General features: G+C 32.0%; 1 protein-coding gene across 1 annotated transcript; it reads right to left on the bottom strand.

Moving 5' to 3' along the window:
* Positions 1–886: 886 nt before the first annotated feature.
* On the bottom strand, positions 887–21,043 carry LOC118188098 (small ribosomal subunit protein uS11). The gene is made up of 5 exons (XM_035358449.2): positions 20,892–21,043; positions 10,474–10,630; positions 7,449–7,610; positions 4,873–4,949; positions 887–993 (listed from the first exon to the last, which is right to left on the bottom strand). The coding sequence occupies exons 2-5, from the start codon at positions 10,620–10,622 to the stop codon at positions 926–928; spliced, it is 456 nt and encodes a 151-aa protein (XP_035214340.1). The 5' UTR covers positions 10,623–10,630; positions 20,892–21,043; the 3' UTR covers positions 887–925.
* Positions 21,044–21,067: the final 24 nt, after the last annotated feature.

The following is a 21,067-nucleotide window of genomic DNA, read 5'->3' on the forward strand; positions in this document are numbered from 1 at the left end:
ACTAAGAGTTAAAAAAACTGAGATTCCATATTCATGCAGCTGCACATCACTTTCCAGAATGACAACCATCAACTGCAATGGTGCAAAGCTCACAGTCATGGGTCTTTGGAGTGATGACTCTCACTTTACAATATGGCAGTCTGATGGACAAGCCTGGATTTGGCAGATGCCAGGCAAGCGCTTCTTAAATGACTGCATTGTGCCGACTGTCAAGTTTGGTGGTGCAGCATCATGGCCTGGGCCCCTTAGTTCTTGTGGTTGAAAACATGAATTATGTGATGTGGACATTCTGCTCTCCCAATTCCATGGCAATTATATTGTCTCACAAAATAGGCATTCAAAAACTGGACTAACCTTCTCAGAGCCCCAAACTAAATTCTATAGATCACCTTTGCAATGAGCCCCAAACTAAATTCTATAGATCACCTTTGCAATGAATTAGAACACAGATTACATGATGCCTAAAAGTCAATTCCTATGGCCACCTATCAAAATCTGGTGGAAAGTCCCTCTCCAGACTGTCATCGATGCAAAACAGAGACCAACATCATATCAATATATGCCTCAGGACTCTGAGTCGGTATCATTGGATGTGCAGATAGTATATAATTAGATAGGGCGGGGGAAAAAAACTTCAATTCTGCCACTGACAAATATATCATTTCATGATCCACGATTCTACACCAGTAATTCCCCCTCCATGTAAATATTGTATATGCATGTAATCTTAAAAAAGTTTATGTACACTTTTAATTATGAAAAGAAGTGAAGGAAGTGTAAAAATATATTCTTGTTTTCTTTTATGTTGAAAATGTTTATTTCTACATATGAATATCTCAAAATGCAAAACGAAATTTTTTTAAAAGGATGAAAGAAACTAAAAAAGTAATTTTTTAACGTTTATTTAACAGATTTTTGCAGGTGTTTACAAACGTCTACCACGTCTTCCACCTTTCCGACGAGTTGAATCAGATGGAATAGGTGTCACATCCTCTGCAAAAGAGACAGAGAAAAGTTATGAGTAGCTATAAATATCAAATGCAGAACTGATTTACATATTACATTTCTTGGAATACACATAAAAGAAATTAAGATAAACTTAATTATCAAATCATGTTATACATGACAGCTACAATATATAACTAAATTTATATTTAATTTATATTCCAACCTTTAACTTTACTATATATATATATATAGTAAAGTTTTCTTACCACTGATAATATTAATTGCACTGGTAATATTTCTTACCACTGGTAATATTTAATACCACTGGTAATATTTCTTACCACTGATATATATATATATATATATCAGTGGTAAGAAACTAGAAACCATATAATATAATCACCAAGTGTCCATACACATATCTTTTATTTGATGCTACAAAACACCTGTATAAAATATTGGTAGCTTTGCATCACACAGACAGTCACTGTCTCAAAAAATCTTTGTCACTTCACAATGGCTAAAATGTTTTACTGCCTTTCATACGCACGATATCTTCCAATAATCAATAATATAACTGGCAAAAATATTTATTTTTTGGCATGCGACTACATTTGAAATAAAGTTTTATTCAAAATCTCCTCCAAATTTGTTACGTTTTTTGGCCTCATTTTAAAAAAACACCATTAAAGGTATACAGAATATGCACATTTTCAATATCACCAATCTCAATTTTTTTTTTTCTGTATGTGTCAGGGAAGAAAGTAATGTTGAGCAAATGAAAATGAGTCCAAATAACAATTTAAGATTACAAATACTAAGCATTTGGCAAGTTATAGTTTCCTTCATACTTCAAACAAATCATGAACAATAAGGTAACTAGTTTTTATGAAAACACAGCAGTATAAAAATTTATTAAATTATAGAGATATCTATACCGAAAAATTCTGCAATTAACCCATTAGCCGCAGGTGTTGCGTTAACGGAACGGTGAAAATAAATGGCTATATAAATATAACTACCTAAGACATTTTATACCAGCAGATGATTTTGTGTAGGCAATATTATGAAGACTATTTCTGTAAAAAAATATTTGCCTTCAACAATCATTTTGTTTATAATAATTAATCTCGTACTTTAAGCAAAATTTTCGACCTGGTATTTTTGCTGAAAATATTTAACGAAAGAATCGCCCTCTTTATGAGTGATCTATTTTTAGTCAAGGTCACCGTTTATCAGAACATTACATCAGTCAGATGTTTACATTTGTGTTGGGAAGGAAGGGAAAACAGGTGTTGCGCTCAGCAGGAAACAGGTAGTCAATCTACTTTTTCATTCATTTCTTTCGATGTTCTGGTTACTTAAAAATGCCTAGAACGGGGTATCTTACATTAGAAGAAGCCCTTCAAAGACTTTTTGATGAAGAAACAGATGATGATAATGTTAATAATGACCAGAATGAAACTGATATTGTTGTTGTTCCCCCAGAAATTGCAGAAGCTAGTGACAGAGAAGAAAGGAATGGCAATGTTTTAAATAATGATAATGATATTTTACCAAATGATACTGCTGGGGAAGTTGAAATTCACTTAAGAAGTAAGTCTCAGTTTTCTAAAAGCAGTTATAGTCATACTAAAAAGTTTAAAAAGCAGAAGACTGAAATCTTGAAGTGGATAAAAAAGGAACTGTTAGTCATGTCTCAGGAAGAACATGAGGAAAGAGATAGAAGACAAATTTTAAAAGACAAAACACAAGGTAAAACTAGTGCACAGATTTTCGATTTTCTTTTTGGTTTAGACATTTACTCTTTTCTCGTTGAACAGACAAATATATATGCTCGAGGGGGGGGGATATTGCATCTGAAGCCTATATGAGAAGATTTATTGGAATATTATTGCTTACAGGATATCATTCTTTACCTCAAGAAAAAATGTATTGGTCTTTTGATAAGGACATTTCTGTTCCTGTTGTACGAGAATCGATATCACGTTTGCAGTACAGGAATATGAAGCATAATTTGCATTTGACAATACTGATAAATTATATGAGGTGAGACGGTATCTAAACTTACTAAATATCACCACTTTTTTTTTTTTTTACTACTGGAAATATTCCTCCTTTTGCAAACTCCTATTGAGAGTGTAGAATTAACCAGAAATAGATCAGCAACAGGAAGACCTAGTAAATTCAGCATTCAAAAACCACTGCATGGAGATGGTAGCCATTTTATTGTAAAGTCCGTTGATAACAAGACTTTGTTGTAAAGAGTACCATAGCCAGACTGTTTATAGATGCAAAGTATGTAATGTAGCTTTACATCATGATTGTAATCAAGCTTTTCATGCTTGAATCTTTCAATTGAAATAATCTGTATTTGCAAAAGAAATACAATGTATATTTTAATATTAAATTAATTACAAGTAAAGTGATTTGTAGATGTATAAAACGTTATACAGCTAAAAAGTAATCCTGCGCTCCACTCGAAAGAAACATCACACAAGTACAATCCTACTCAATAAACATCCGTAGTCTTATTTCGCTGACGTTGCGCGAACGCAACGCTCGCTTTTTCCACAGGTAAGAGCATTTTTTAAATTTTCAATGTAAATTTATGTTATAAATGCTTAATTTAATATTTTTATTATTTTCATGAGAAAAGAGACATTCCTTGTAGTTTTGGCGGTTAATGGGTTAATGAAATGCTTCAAGTCAGAATAATTGGTTTAAAAAATTTATAAAATTCATTGCCACATAAAAAGAAATTGCAAAACTGTGTTAGCAGAATTTAAGACATTTTGAAAGGAACTGATGATGTCTTTTGGGAGTTGAGAAAAATAATATGAGTAAACTTATTTTTTACATCGATTCTTATTGTTTATTACCGATTTCTTAATAATTCTACTTTTTTGGTTTTCTTTTACAGCATATATTGTATGTTACTCAAGCATATGCTTGTAATGGAAATTTTTACACAAGTGTATCATAAAACTCTTAAAACATGTTTAACAAACAGCAAAATGAAAGTACATATGATGAGATATTTTATGCAATATAGATAACAAATTCAAAATTTCACATATTAACAGTGCTTTTTTTCTACAAAGCACATACCACCAAAAGCATTTCCGAACTTCTCATTTCCATTCATATTTTATTACTTATATTTATTTATATTTATTTCTAGCATGATTTTACAGTTTACCTTCATTACCTGTGGAACTTATGTTTTACTAACCAAAAGCTATTTATTAAACATTTCCACTATTTGCCTCATTTTGTCACAAGGTTCATTCATTACAATTTGTGCACATCTGAATGACAAGCAGTTTTACTAAAAAATTAGAACAATTGCCCTAACTACACGTGGAAGTTTTGACCTGACCGTCTTCACTACATTGCTGTGTTTCCACTTTCTCTTGGAGACTACCACACTAGTCTTGAATTGTACAACAGTAAGCATTGGTTAGTTCCCAGTCTAGGTAAAGCTCTAGAAGAAACAGATCAGACTGTTTGAATTTACAAAGTTTAATGTAGATCGAAATGACATTTTGAAATTCCTGAGGTGCAAATTCACATACAAATACATGTGATACCTTTAGTCAATCATAATCACGCTGGTTAAGTTCAGCTGAACCCAAGACAGGTGTTAAAACATCAAAGTACAGACTAATCACATGAGCAAAATGCATTTTTCAGGTATCTTACACATAAACTTGTAAAGTAAATATGCTTGTGAGGAGATTACAACTGAAGTCTCCAAATATTCCTTCTTGAAAAGCAAGATGCAAATATTACACAGCATCTAAATATTTATATGATATACAACATATTCCTCATTAAATATATAAAGCAGGAATAGAAAGAAACTATTTCTGGATATCAGTCACACTTTTCTAAATGAACAGACCAGAAGAGAATTCATACCTATTCGCCCAATTTTCATTCCGCTACGGGCTAAAGCTCTTAGGGCTGCTTGTGCACCTGGTCCAGGTGTTTTAGTTCTGAAAAGATTGAAAAATTCACTTTAAAATCTTCAAAACATATATGAAATCAAATGAGAAAAACATTACTTCCCCCTTTCTCGAAAGATCAAAAATACATTCTCTGCATCAAAATAATTATGTAAAATATTTTGGAGAGAAAATGCAAATCATACAGGCTTTTTAAAAATTTCTGTGAGAGAGGTAATTGTGCACTTACATAACAAAAAGTACTTAAAAAATAAACTGCCATCTTCAAATCATAATTTAGTACAGCTTATTGCAAAATAATTAATTCATAAAATGTATTTTGCGAAACAAAAATTAATGTCACATACAGAACTAACATGCTGAATGACTTGTGTATAGCAATAAGGATATGAATTATATATATTTCTTATACAAAAATATTTGTTTTATATTTAATGTGCAATTCTAGTCAGAGAATTTATGTCCCATAAAATACGCATTTAACATACATTTAATAATTATGAAACAAATTACAAAAAATTTAAATTAGATAAAAATGTACCTCACTTTTCACTGAACTGTATGACTGTTGATAAACATTAACTACAGAACGTTTTCTCACAAATTGCTTACATTTCCCAAATAGCTTAATCACTGTACTTAAAATATAAGAACTATCTGATTTTGAAAGTGTGCCAATATAGATTATTTTAACCAAGTAATCATTTACAATGTAAATGAATAACTACTATTTAATTTTTCTCGATACATATACATTATCTTGTTGACTATGAAAAGTTGCACCAACTGTTCCTCCAGCCCACTTTGTTTTTGCTCTTCATAAAAACTTTCAATTCATTTTTTGTATTACAGCAAAGTTGTGTTTCATTTATCGCCAAGGTTGTTATATCATTTATGGTAACCTGAGTAGTTGAATGTTACAGAAACCCTATTATGACATAATCGTTTGCATTATTCTGGGAAATTTTGAATCATGGGATGTTTTGCAAGGGCTTTTGTGGTGTGTGCTGCTTAGGAAGTACATTGCTTCATTGTTTAGACCATACAATGGCTGAATGTAGTAGGATTAATTTGAAGTTTCTGTACGATTTGGAACGAAAGGGGGAAGTTTACTTAGTATCCATAGTCCAGAACTATGTAGTATATTTTTGTGAATTTCTGTGGCGACACCGATATACGAATTGTAGTTCAGATAATTTTATAATGCTGTTAAGGAATTTTGTGTGCTACAGACTGAAGACAAATGAATTTCTAAATAAGGAGATATTTGCTTTGTGTAGTACATTGCTAAAATACATAACAGGTTTTCCCTTTTTTGTGTTATTTTATCGTTTTGTTTAAAATGCAGTTTATTGCGATTATTTATTTTTTTGTTTGCCTCTACTGTAGAATTGGGTGCTCCTTTAACTTTTTAAGTGAAAATATATCGATGTGTACATGGACAAACTCGAACACGTAAAGGATAGTTTGTGCAATTCTTTGATGTTTTTTTAAGTGAAAATAGGTCGATGTGTACATGCATAAAGTCAAGGGAGTGCGCAATGCCATTTTTGTAAAATTGTGGGATTTTTTTTAAAATGAAAATATTGAGTTTGTGCAATTCTTTGACTTTTTATTTTGGCTCGCGTAGCGGCGATTTTTGGCGCAAAAATTGTTGTTACGCAGGCCAAAATAACAAGTCAAAGAATTGCACAAACTCGGTATCTGCGTACCGCTAAAAATCGCCAAGAGGCACACTAAAATATACTTTTACCCTACTATTTTGTTAGGCCTATTAGTTTATTGGAAGCTCTATTTAATATGTCAAGAGCACAGACTTCTTGCACGTGATTGTTAAAATCTGTTAGTGACTTGTTGACCAAAATCAAATGACGCACCCTGTTCAAAAGATGTTAATTCTCTTGATCAGCTGCAATTTCAGGTACACACAAATATCATTCTGCAGAGATAGAACACATTAAAAAATGAAAAGAAAAAATAAGCAACAACAGTTAATTTATATCCTTATTCATGTAAGGTTGTTTATCTAGATACAACTCAGGAAAGAACTGATGTTGTGATGTCATGTTTATCCATAATTGGAGCTAAATCATGCTGCTCGGTCACAGTTTCATGATCTACAGGATAATATAGAAGTAGCTTCTTATATTTTACAAGGAAAAAAAAAAGCATATCTTTAATCCTGCTGTAGTCCACAATAACTAATTATTTATCATCAAGAGGCAAAAGTTGAGAAAAAGCATCAAAATCTTCCAAAATATTTCATGGCAAGATTAGTCATACTTAAAACTGTTTTATAAGTTATATGTACCAAACAACAACCCATTATCAGCTTAATTCTACAATGACAATTATTAACACTCAGTGATTTAGAAATCCAACATTCATTCTGATTTTTTAAATCATATTACTGTAAATTCTTATAAACTCATGATTAAATAAGGAATTTTAAACTTCCAATAAAAGAAATGGAATACAAAAAAGAAAAGTGTATAAATAGGAACAACTTAAGTGCATCACTTTATTTACCTTGTTCCACCAGTAGCTCTGATTTTAATATGTAATGCAGTTATTCCGACAAGTTTACATTTTTCTGCAACATCTTGGGCAGCTAACATAGCTGCATATGGAGATGCTTCATCCCTGTCAGCTTTCACTTTCATACCACCAGTTACACGTGCTATTGTTTCCCTAAAAAAGGAAATAGAAACTATAGAAAGTTTTACATACCTGAGTCAATTACAAAATCTAGCTTATTCAAATATGAACCCAAATCACTGAAAAAAATCAGATAAATTGTTAAGCCGATGCACCACTTAAAATTTTTAATAACTGCAGTAAAAAATTCTCTTTTTCAAAAGTTCCTTTGTATCTGGTTAATAAACAAATTACAATGTATTTCCCTCATTTTGATGTCATTTAAAGAAAGTTCAAAAGTTAGCAGAATTAGTGTTAAATTTTTCTTTCCTTTGCTACACCATATTTTTAAATGTTGGGATCTGTGGTTTTATTTTAAAATGCTTTTACTGTTACTTTCAATATGGTTACAAAAAATGATTGGGTGAAAACATAATCACCTTGATTCTAAGAATCACAATACGACCAATGCAAAGAATCAACTCTAATTTATTACTTCTTTCACTAGTTATCATTTGTGAAAAATGGTTATGTCTGAAACAATTACGAATTCCCACACACATTATTATTTTCAGTCTGTCAGACAGCAACATCCTATTTACAATAGAAATTTTACATATGGATTATAACAATAAGGTCTACTCATCATTTATATTCTATTAATAAAAACTTAATAAAGATCCAAAAATTTATTTCGGTACTTTTCCGTTTAGCCGGCGCAGGTGACAAAGACACCAATAGGAATATCCTCGCTGATAACATTTCACACCTCATTTTCAAAACAAGTCGCAGCTATTTCTTATCAGATTCATTGTTTCTTTCAACACTGGCATACAATTACACAGAATTTTTACTAGGGAGTTAAATTTTATGCTCTAAGGCCATTCGCGATAATTAGTCAATTATGATGCAATCACACCGCTCACCCAAAAATATAGAAAAAGCAAAGTAAAGGGTTCAATTCTAATGAGAATGCACTAGCGAAGTAAAGCACTACGGTTTCACATAATTTCTGAGTAAGAATTGTAAGAATCCGAGTAGAAATAATTCTTGCATTTAAATTTGTATTCCAAATTCAGATTTAACTTGAAATTAATGTAGATAATTACCGAGAGAATTAGATTTTTGTAATGTAGTTTACGTGATATGAAATCACTAGCGGACACGTAATATGAACCGGCGAATCAGAATGTTTTACCATGAAAGCACAGTAAATTCTTAAATTAAGGTGTTTTTACAAATTTATCGTCTTTTTGGCTTTTTTTTACAAAATTTTAAACGACAATAAAATGTTTACACCTTTAAAATAAAAATTTCTTAGAACTAACATTTGTCTACATTTTTTATGTGTACACTGTGTGTTGTCGCCAATAAAGTCTGCTTGGTGAGATTTACGTCGACGAAACGGAAAAGTACTCTTTATTTCTATTAAGTTAGTGATTTTTAAGGTGGTAGTGGGTTTTCTGACACAAAAACTTATAGGTTACCTGTGCTGAACACACATCAGACACTTTCAAATGCTACTTTTAAGGATTCGTATCTTTTTCAGTAAGTCTAATACACAGAAAAAACATTATTACTGTACACCATGCAAATTAGCATAACGGAAACCAATGACTTACAAGATAATATGGCTATCACTAGTATCACAAAGTTTATGCATCAGAGCAACAACGAACACACTGTTAACATGACTGAAGGCAGTGACTTAAGACGAGTTTCAACATGGACAAATTGTCGGCAATTGCATGCAGAAGTGTACCAACGATTTTCAGCTCCTGGGGACAATAGAAGATTTCGTGTTTCTTCCTAATGGCCAAAATGCACCGATGAACATCTAATTCGCACCACCCTAGATGCTATGGCCAGGGACAGCTATCTCCTCTTACTACACCACTGCTCACAATGTCAGATGTTCAATATTAGCAACTGCATCATTGAAATATGTTTAAGAAATTATGGCACTCGAAGCACATAAATTCAAGTAAAAAATACCAGGGACATTTCGGTATTAAAAAAAAGAAAATTTCCTCTCTCATGGCAGTTTTGGAAAAATTTGGTATGTTACGGCGAGAGCCTGTGTCAGTCAAACGGTTAATGCAAATGCTTTGCAAAGTCTGTGCACAAGGACAGTTTATTTGCAACTATATTATAACAGTCGGGCTGCTAACTCTGATTTCTCTGCTAATGAGGTCACTGATTGCTGTGGTTGCAATTTTTTAAATACTAAAAGGATTAGAATGGATGGTTGAAGGCGAATAACGTCTCATCTTGTCTGATGAATCACGATTTCGGCTGCTGTAAGCAGACAGCTGAGCTGATTTGAACAAATTACTGTAGCCAGAGTTGCCACTCAAGCAGAAGAATGAATTTTTTCTTAACGTATTGCTAGAGTTAGCTGCACAAAAAATGAAAGGCTGTGGTATTGAACAGTGTGTAACAGTTTATCATTTTTACATACTTTTATCTGTTCAATTCAGTGATACAAAAAGAAAAACGAATTGAAAACACCATGGCATATTTATAAACATTACTCAATACTTGTGATTAAATATTAATTATCTGACTTAACTACTAGTTTTCATTTTAGTAAGTTTGACAAGCAAATGAAATTAACTTTTTCTCCAGCATAGTAATGAATAAGTGAACGCTGCTTTTTGCTATAAATATCCAGATATAATCACAATTCTCAAATTCAGCGAAGTAAAAATTTTTACATATTAATTCTTTTGTTATCTTTAATATGAGTTAAAATAGATGATGAATCAGTTCTTGCCATTACATAAATATTAATTTAGCAATTTCTTAAAGACAAGACAAATATTTGAAAATAAAAAAACAAACCAAAATTTTCACCTTCTACATAAACTAGAAAAGACATTTCATCACAAAAATGAAAGTGAATAACATATTTTACCTTCCAGATAAATCTGTCACATGAACAAATGTGTCATTAAAACTTGCATAAATGTGTGCTACACCAAACACATTTTCTCCTTCTAAAGCTTGAGGTCCAAGAGCAACAACAGGCTGTTCTTCCTTTACCTTTCCTTTACGAGGTGCCATCTTAATACCTATAACATATCAGATATGATCACACAATCATTAAAAAAAATTTTACACAAAAACATTCTACTTCTGAAAATAAAGCAACAAAAGCTAAAATTTAATGCTTTTTAGTATAAGTTTATTTGATTATGGCAAGCATGCTACAGATATCTCCGTGCAGGACTTTCTTCACACAAGAAAACACTTGTGCAGTCAGCCTGTTTGCTGGGATTCGAACCCAGAGCCTGAATTACCAGTGTTCAATCACTTACTGCTCGGCCACAGAAGTTCAGTTTAGAGCAATCTAAATTGAAAACTTTTAAGGAATTTTGAGTTGGTGTAGTGCAGTTATAGCTTTGAATGATTTAGCTCTATGTGGAAAAAAGAACTCGTTGCCGACAATGCCTTTTGTCACCAAGCTTACTAATGGTTTTAGCAATGTACAGTTAAGTTTAGAAATAAAACATGATATAAAGTATAAATAAAAAATCAAATTTAGCATTTTAAACCTGATATTTAGTGCATAGCATAATATTAAACTAAGCATATGTGAATCAAATTTGTTAGATTAGTTAGCAGAAAAGCAAGATATTAAGTATAAGCAATTCAGACTGAGCAACGTCGACTCAGCCTTTCATCCCTTGGGTTGATAACATGAGTACCATGTTTGTTTGGGGACCAAACACGGGGTCCTGCGACAAGCTGACCACTTGTTCAGGGCATATGCTTATGCACCTCGGGACCCACGGTCAAGAAAGCAGATTTCGGGGCACTGCAGGCCTTGGCTCTAAGGCTGGTTGCACCATAGTTTAGTTTTTTTTTAATTAAAAATTAGCTGGTTAATAGTATAAGAAAGTTAATTTTATTAGTGTCAAAACAGATTCTAAATTAATTCTATTACAGGAATTAAAGAAAACTTGCATACTTGTATCTATAAATATTTCATTTTTTTACTGCCCTGAAAAAGTAACCATCCCTTTTCTCAAAAACCCATGCAACTAAGTTTATTGCCAGACATACTAACCTAAAAAGGATATAATCTTTAATTGCATTTAAAATTTCCTTGGATGGATCTTGCCATTATTTTTTAACTTCACAGCGAAATAGGTATTCAACTATGTGAACAGCTAGATTTTCCTTATGAAGACAATTTTTTTTCCTGTCATTTTATTTTCACAGACAGCCTGTTTGATTCTTTGCACTGGGTATGTGCACCAATTACCAGCCTAATGAAATTTATGGGGTGATTAACAGTCTGGTGTACATAATACCCATGCCTGCCTGTGATGAGTCATAACAGGAGTTCCCTTTGCCATGTGCTTCAATCAGCAGCATCAGAATCTCCACAGATCTGCTATTGTTTTCACCCTGAACATGTTTTTGATGAAGGCAATAAAATCTTTCCAAGACGCACCACTGCAGATAAGCATTTGTTTCCTATACCTACCTTAATTGAAAGAAAATAATTTCATCTATTCCTTGTTAAAAATTTAGGAAAGTTAGTGCGGAGATCAGAAAAAAAATTACAGTGTATAAGTGAAGAATAAATTGCATGTACAAAGGTGAAAATCAGTATGATGGTACATGTAAAATGAACAGCCAATATAAGGAACCAAAAATAACATAAGAGGAATGGTTGCTACCTCCGAACATGCAAATCCATTGGGTTAACATGTGTGAACTCTTATCGCCACTGTTAGCAGTGTTTACATTTAACGGGTTCTTGGCTGAATTGCTTCCAATACAATACATGATGTGAAAGGAACAAAAAAGGTTAACATAAAAACAACAGACCATGAAAAATCTCAACACAGTGCTTTCCTACTTAGTGGAATGGTAGAAAATTAAAATCTATGATTATTTTAAAAAGAATGTTGATGGCAAAACACAATTTCCCAAATGGTGTTTTCATTTATGTTCACGAGAAACGATGGATGGACAAAACGCATTGAAATTGCGGATAAATGTTTAGTAAATGTGGCGTGTTTCTTTAACCTATAATTTAGATTCGAAGATGTTGGGCCGAAATTGTATACAAGCTCGCGCAGCGTTCAGGACATTTGCACGAATTGCGTAACAGGTTAATATGGGCAATCGTAAAACATGACGAATTATGCAATTTTCAAAGAAAATATAGGCGAATAATTATTGATGATACATTCGATGACGATCAACTACCAGAGTTCTGGCTTTGGAAAGAAATATGAAACAGTCTAAAAATCTGAGACTATACGATGACTCCTGGCATAAGAGAGGAAGCCTTATGTCAATTAGGAGGAAATAGAGAATTTGATATATTTAATCTAATATAATGACATATTTTGGAACAATATTGTAACCGAAATGAATGAGTATGCAGATCAAGTACGAGAAAATCCACATAGAACACTAGCATAAAATTTCGTTACATGTACCAGAATACTTTGAAATATATCATACCGTTACAGATTACTAATTTTGTATTTTTGAGTTTTATATAAATAAACATTTTGTAATACTTGCGTCTACCACAATTATTGCATCAGACTGTAATTGCGCATCAAATATTCTATGTATTATTCACTTCTGTCCCGATCACCGCACGCAGGCTATGCCCATGAAAGTTAGGTTTGGCCAGACCATTGTATGCGGGCTATGCCCATCATTGTAGATTAAGGGGTTAACCACTTGCACTACAACTAAACTTCATGGTTGTGGAGCCATGCGCTACAATATAACAAGCGGTAAAGTGTCTCATTTACGCCGTTCCGCGTCTGCGAGTGCAATCCAGAGCTGCAACTTGAGAAATAAACAATCGATACAGCTTGAGTATAGGACCCCATTGGCGATTTTTGGCTTGCCGCACTTTTTGGACGGTTGTTTTTCTGGCAACCCAGTAAATTCTCGAATACTCCACTTCGGCAACCCTGTCATTTTCTTTGAAGGAGCAAAATATTGATGTATTCAACAAATTTCTAGAAATTATAAGGGACATAAATTCAGCAGAGTATATGATTTCTTTATAAATTTACCATGATTTTGTAAACTTTACTAAATTTCCAGCATTTCTTTTATTTTTAATTTAAACATTTATTCTGAACTCCTGTTTTCAGTTTTATAGCTTAAAACTTGCATTTTCAATATTGCTGCTTAAAATATGCCTCCATGTACTTGTGTATTTTCAAACTTTCTTTGCTTTTAATTTAAAAATGCATTCTTAACTCCTATTTTTATATTTTTAATTTAAACACGTATTTTGAGCTCCTATTTTCAATTTTACAGCTTTTAATTTGTATTTTTAGTACGACTGCTAAAAATATGCCTCCATTTATTTATTTATTTTCAGTTTCACTGTTTAAATATATATTCTAAATTTGTATTTAAAATTTTTCTTGTTAAAATGTACATTCTAACATCTTTTTTAAATTTTAACTGCTTTTACAATATGCCCTACTTACTTAGGTACCTTCAAATTTGCTGTTTAAACATATATTCTAAAATTGTTTCTGGTTAAAACGTGCTTTCTAACCTGTGTTTTCAATTTTAACGGCTTTTCCATGGCTTGGCGACATTTCTGGTCGCCAAACAAAAAAATCACCAATGGGGTCCTATACTCAGGCTGTTCCAAACAATCTCGTTGTTAGGTGGCATGTGCACCATGTTATTTTCATTTGTGCGATAAATGCCTACTGATGTGGTGTTCGCGTCGCTTGCGGTTTGAGATAAAAGCATCTTGATGTGCGTGGCAAGTCTTTTTAGCACAAGTGGTTAAAGAATACTAAAAGTCTCTTAGTTTGGAATGTGTTCAAACGTAACATAAAAGATAACAACCACACAAAAAAAAAAAAAAAAACACACTTAAAGGTGGCAATTATTTTAGGCGAATTAACACCAGTAGTTCTACAGGGTTCATAGCCACATTTTAGTTAAAAAAATAAGCACTTATAAGCACTTTTCAAGCACATTTTAAGGAAAATATAAGCACCTGTCTAATTACATTATACACAACTGCATAACCTTAAAAGAAAAATTAGACTTGTAATTTAAAATATGAGCAATATAATATTTATTAAGAGAATGAGCATTACCTCAACAATGGAAAAAAAATTAACTTTTTTTTTTATTTTAAACGACAGTTCAATTTACAGAATTAGTTTACAATGAGAGAAAAAAAAACTATGCAGAACTAAACTTTATTACAAAATTTAATTATGATATTTCAGTTGAAAATATAGAAAATAAATAATAATAAGCCATATTAATTGTATTTGTTTTGCACCTAATAATAAATACAATTTATTTTTCCACTCATATTAATATTTAAATAATTTAACTTAAATCAAAATTCTGAACATTTTCTATATTTTTATTGCATAACAGTTTTCCCTTAACATATATCCAAAGCTAAGTAATTTAAGTAAAAAAAGAGGCACATTTCTGAAATCAGAAGACGGGAAATTGCTTCATTCAGTAACAGTAAAAGCTTAACTAACCAGCATACTCGGAAATTCCCGAATTTTCCGGATAGTTACTGGAAAAAGAGGAGTGGGGGAGATTGTAGCCGTTCTTTAGATTTAAATTTAAGCTAAATAAATGATTTTGACGTTGATATGTGCATCATATAAAAACCAACGGAACTGAGAAATATTCTGCTTAGAAAGCACAGAAAAACTCTTTTAAGTGTTCATAAACAAATCTCAGACTGAACATCAAAATTAATTATCAATGCAAAATACCGCAAATGTTATTACGCAATACGTGCGGCATAATTCTTCCATATGCGATATTACGCAATTGGAACCAACACCTGCCGGTATTTGTAGAAAGAAGAACTAAATAAAGGAAAGGAAAGAGACTTACTAATCTGGGGTCTTTCCGATTCTAATTTTCAACACACTGTATTAAATTTCCGGAATAGAATCAATCTTTGCTTGAGTTGGGGTAGACCGCAAAAACTTTTAGTCCTATTCAATCCAGATTGGACAGTGACAAAAAAAAAAGTCTGCTGCTTTCAATATTAGAGATTTTGAGGAGAAACTCCCAACCTCCGTACTGTATAATGTATTGGCAAAGAAAATGAAATTACTTTGACTATTCAATTACTTTCCTTTTATTTAAGCCATTCCGAATATTATTCCTTAGAAAGCTAATCTGTGTAAAAACACACCCATTTTTGGAAGTTTATCTATACTTCAGCAGTTACTGCAACTATATTATTATAAATATTCATACATATGCTCATGATATAAGTATAACGTTTTAATAATAAACACGAAAATGAACTGACTACGCGGAATGAGAATGCAAATTATTAAAATCTTGATAGAAATTCAAACGTGTGTAGTATTTGGTTGGGAGGAAAAGAATACCGAATGTACCAGAATTTTCTACGTTTTCGCAATTCTTTGGCCAATAGAACGACGTGCACCTGTCTGTACTCTCGCGCGCACCATAGGTTACGTTAATGCAGAGGAAAGGGGAAAAAGCAATTTTCGGGAGTATGACTCACCATCTGACATTGCATATAAGGCAGAAAAGTTGTTTATTTAGTTTCGGCTTTGGTACGGCGAAAAAATGCGCGTTCATTGAAAACAATGGATTAAAAAAAAAGCACTAAAAGCAAGAAATAAGCACTAAAAACAAAAAATAAGGGTTTTAAAGAAAAAGTAAGCACCTATAAGGGCCTTTATATTTTATTTTCAAATATAAGGACTGATACGAACCCCGAGTTCAGCTTTCAGATGTGTGTATCAATAGAATATTAAAAATAGAATACGTAGACGCTAGGAGGAGAAAAACATGTAAGAAAGGAGGCCAAATTCTTCATGCCAGTCTACAAATAGTATGTGAGTGGATATCATCATGGAATCGAATTAAAACCGATATCATTAAAAATTTGGCTCTAGTGTAGAATTGGGTGCCCCTTCGATTAGCAACAATTTTTTTTTGTAAAATTTTGGCGATGAAATCTCATTTTTGGTTACCATGAAAGTTTAACTTTGATTTAGCCTCCTGATTTTTTTTTAAAAATAAAAATAGATTGATGTGTACATAGACAAATTTAAAGCAGTGCGCAATGCCTAGTTTGTGAAATTCTGGGATGTTTTTGTAAAGCGCGTGGGGTGTATCATACCCCACCCCTACATAAAAGTGAAATATTCCTAACTTGTGAAACTAAAATTCTGTGCTGCATTCAGTAGCTGAGTTTCTAGTTGTGGTTGACTTTCAGAACTGTTTTTTTCTTTGCCTGTGTGTTTCAGAAAAAGATTTATCGATATTTTGTTGGAACTGGGGTATGACACACCCCACGCGCCTGTTCGCATAAGTGTTTTTCTGACTCAATATTTAGTTCAGAAATTTATTTCTAGAGTGTAACAGTAAATATTTTTACTCACAAGTGATTTTAAAGTACTTGACATTAAATTCTTAAAAATTTCTAACCGCATTATGGTACAAAGAAACCTCCCTATGAATTGAAGATGCAAAGCCTGTGAGATTTATTAGAAACATTTGAAAGCGATGAAGATTGCATTTCGGAAACTGAAGATGAAGCTAGGAATATTTTCTACACTGTTTTTGGTTTCGCATAAGATAAAACATTAATTCCTAATGTTTCTAAAAAAGGAAAAACTGTTCTTATGCTTTTAACATTATATCACGATCGTACTATAGATGATACTATTGGAGAAAATAAAACATCAGGAATTATATGTTTTTATAATATGACTAATGGAGCAGTGGATATGGGGAATGAAATGTCAGCCAGTTATTTAATTTCCAGTATAACAAGGAGGTGGCCAATGGTAATTTTCTTTCCTGCACTGAGTATTGCTGTAATAAATGCTTGAATTACATTCAACTGTTAATCCACCAACCAGAAACAGAAGCCTGTTTTTGAAGGACTTAGCATTACAATTAATGAAAAAAAGTATTGAACAAAGATCAAAACAGTGGGTACTTGTGTTCAACAAAGAACAGTAGGCATAAATGGGTTAATACTTTACCAAGAAACTGGCATACTGCATGCTGAACAAAAGCAAAAGTTTCGACGAAGAATTAAAACGAATACATGAAATTCGAAACAACTAAGTATGAAAGATGTGATAAATTGCTCTCGTGCCAAGAACAGAAGAACGTGAATGCAATGTTTAAAATGTGAAAACATTCTGTGCCAAGAACACATGACCGTATTTCAAAGTGTAAAGAAATAAAATAAGCATTGTGTATTAGAGATGCAATGAAACTTAGAGGCATGATGTTTATTTGGTTGATCTTTACATTACGGTAACTTGGCGATTTTTTCGCGAAAATTTGGCGACCAACTCCCCTACAGCAACCCTCTATTTTTTTTTTTCCCCGCCGCCATTTTGTCTTCACGAAGTAAAGACATGTTTCTTTTCTTCTTATCTACTGAACACTTCTTCCAACAATCTACTAGCCGAATTACACTTATGCTAGAAATTTTATCAAACAAAACTGCTTAATCATGACAAATATTCACTGCAAAATTCGGAAAAAGTGCACAATACCATACACCTTACGCGTTTTTCAAAATAACACATACACATAAACCATGTACACGCCGACTTATTTTTACTTAAAAAAACATCCCAGAATTGCACAAAAATGGCATTGCGCACACTCTTCACTATATCCATGTACACTGCTTTTTTCTCATAAATTAGAAAAATTTCACGAAAATACATGACAATTTTCTGAATCTTTAAACCCGGTAAAAAGAACATATATGAAATTACATGATCGCGAAAAAGTATTTACCCTTTACAAATATTAACATTTCCACATATAAAATAAATAAAATATCCAAAAACTTTTACCTCTAAATCACCTATTACATTATACACGTCACCAACGAATTCATACATGAAGCATTACAAATATTTATTATCAAATATTTAAATTATTTCCATGCACATTTATTTCAACTTAAACATACACCAAATTCCTACAAGTATAAAATTCACAAAATAACTATCATTTCATTAAAATATAATTAAATTCAAAAACACCACTTAAAATATACATGAGCACATACATTCAATTAATAAAACTTACCTTACAATCCTAATTACTTTAAACTAAATCATTGCTAATAACAATTTTCCCAATAATACCAAATTCCTTTCCACCTTACATTTCCAACAATGCATAAAAATCATTAAAAATACTAACTTACCTAATCTCCTTCAGAATCTTCATTACGTGGCGGATACACTTTTCTTCATTCTCTTTCAGAATCTTTAAAATCATACTTATCTTTCAAAGCAAGATACCACGTAAAATAAATAACATAATAAAACATGTTTATTTCTCTCTCACACAACCTTAAAAAACATTTCTTACTATCCTTTTCAATACCACTAAATACCCATTTCGAATTCACTTTACTTACGGCCATGGGATCCAAAAATTCACAAACACTATTTCACACAACACAGAATAAAGCCAAATACAAAATTCCCAGATTTTTCCCCATTAAAGAACAGTAATTCGTCCATTAAAATCACATGACATATCCCATGATCTCTTCCGATTAAAGAACCGTAATTCATCCATTAATATCACATGACGTATCACACGATCTCTCATTTCCCCCACACAAAATAATGCGTAATCGGAACTCAGTACTGCTCACATTATTACCAAAGTCCCAGGTAGTAACCTTTATCGCCTCCACAATGTCGCCAAACTACCAGTTACCGTAATGTAAAGATCAACCGTTTATTTTTTTATTATTTTCATTTATCTTAATTTTAACCCTGAAATTAATTTTTTGAAACTCAATTATTATTCACGTATTTATAATACATGAGAACAAGAAAAACAGCTTTAAAACAAAACTATCTTTATTGTATTTTAAATACTGGGATATGTGAAACCCCACTCTTTTCTTGGTACGACTTCCGCCAGGTTAATAGGGGAATCGCAGCTTGCAACATCAATTAGAGCACAATAGAAGGGCAGTAATCCAAAATTAATGTAAGTAATTAATAGGCTGATACTAATCCAAAATTAATGTAAGTAATTAATAGGCTGATACTTGTATTTATTTAAAGAACCACAGTTGTGTCGTTTAGCAATAAATCCTGCAAGTTTTTTTAAACACATAAAATTCAAAATACTTTTCCTAGGGAACCAAGTTCTATTTAATAACTGAAGCTCTCAAGCAGCAAACATATTTATAGAACCTTAAGTTTCCACTTTAAATTTAGGGAGCGATTAACGACCCGTAATTACATTATTTGGGTTTGAGTAGACTGAAGGGTACCTTTTGTATTATCGCGAAGTTGTTTCATTTCTCGCCAAGTCAAGGGAGTGCGCAATGCCAAGTTTATGCAATTCTCTGATTTTTTTAAAGTGAAAATAAGTCGATGCATACATGGATACCGAGTTTGTGTTATTTTGGATTTGTGGAGCGCAAAGACAAAATAACAAGTCAAAAAATTGCACAAACTCGGTATCCATGTGTTACCAAGGGATACCCGAAATATACTTTTACCCATTGATTTTGTAAATGATGTGGAGAATTTTTTTCTTCTCTAAAGTATACACATATAGGTGAACTAAATAGAATTATCTATATTTGCGAAAATGCTATACGTGTCGTGTTATTTTAATAACAATTAAATCACTTTTTTGCATTTGATACTTCCATAAAAAACAGGTTTTGATTTTTTTAAATGTGTAGGGAAAGTGATGGATAGTAAAATTTAATATTAGTTAATAATACAAGTGTATATGAAAGTAAAATTGTAATAGATATTCGTCAGAAGGAAAAATATTTGCGGTAAGGTGCAGAATCGCCCACGTATTTGTTTGGGCTTTTTACAAGAGTAAGAATTGGATTTTGGTCAATTTTTTTTGACTTTTTAAGTGAAAATAGGTCGATGTGTAAACGGATAAAGTCAAGAATGTGCGCAATGCCATTTTTGTGCAATTCTGGAGAATAACATTTTCTAAATGCAATTTTCCAAATCATTTACGGAAATTCAAATGCTTGATAAACAGTACTGATTTTTGCAAATTGTAAACACAAGGAATATATTTTACATTCTAAACAAAGCATTCGAAGTCGATTGCATGCACAAATATATTTTAAAAACAAGTGATTTCTCAAGATTCTCCGAGATATATTATTGTTTATAATCATATACTGAGACTGTATCGTTTAACAAGTACTTGTTTAAGCAAAATTACAAGACACAAATGAGCAAATATTTATGAATGAAGAATATAGGCAGTTTTAATTTAAGATATTAAAAAGTTACAAAATTAAAAAGCACTTACGATTAACTTAGATAATTATTAACATATAATGAAACGCACTCTCATGGATCCCAAAGAAGGAGTTGAGTTGAGTTGCTGAGATCCTTGTTTTCGATAGCTATGGAGTTTAAATAATGCGGCTATACTTGTGCCCTGTTTCATTCATGCATATAACGCAAAATTCAAATATATGTTTA

The sequence above is a fragment of the Stegodyphus dumicola genome, chromosome 6 (genome assembly GCF_044657685.1).
Source record: "Stegodyphus dumicola isolate Sdum_Otavi_A_Nest chromosome 6, ASM4465768v1".
Lineage (NCBI taxonomy): Eukaryota > Metazoa > Arthropoda > Arachnida > Araneae > Eresidae > Stegodyphus > Stegodyphus dumicola.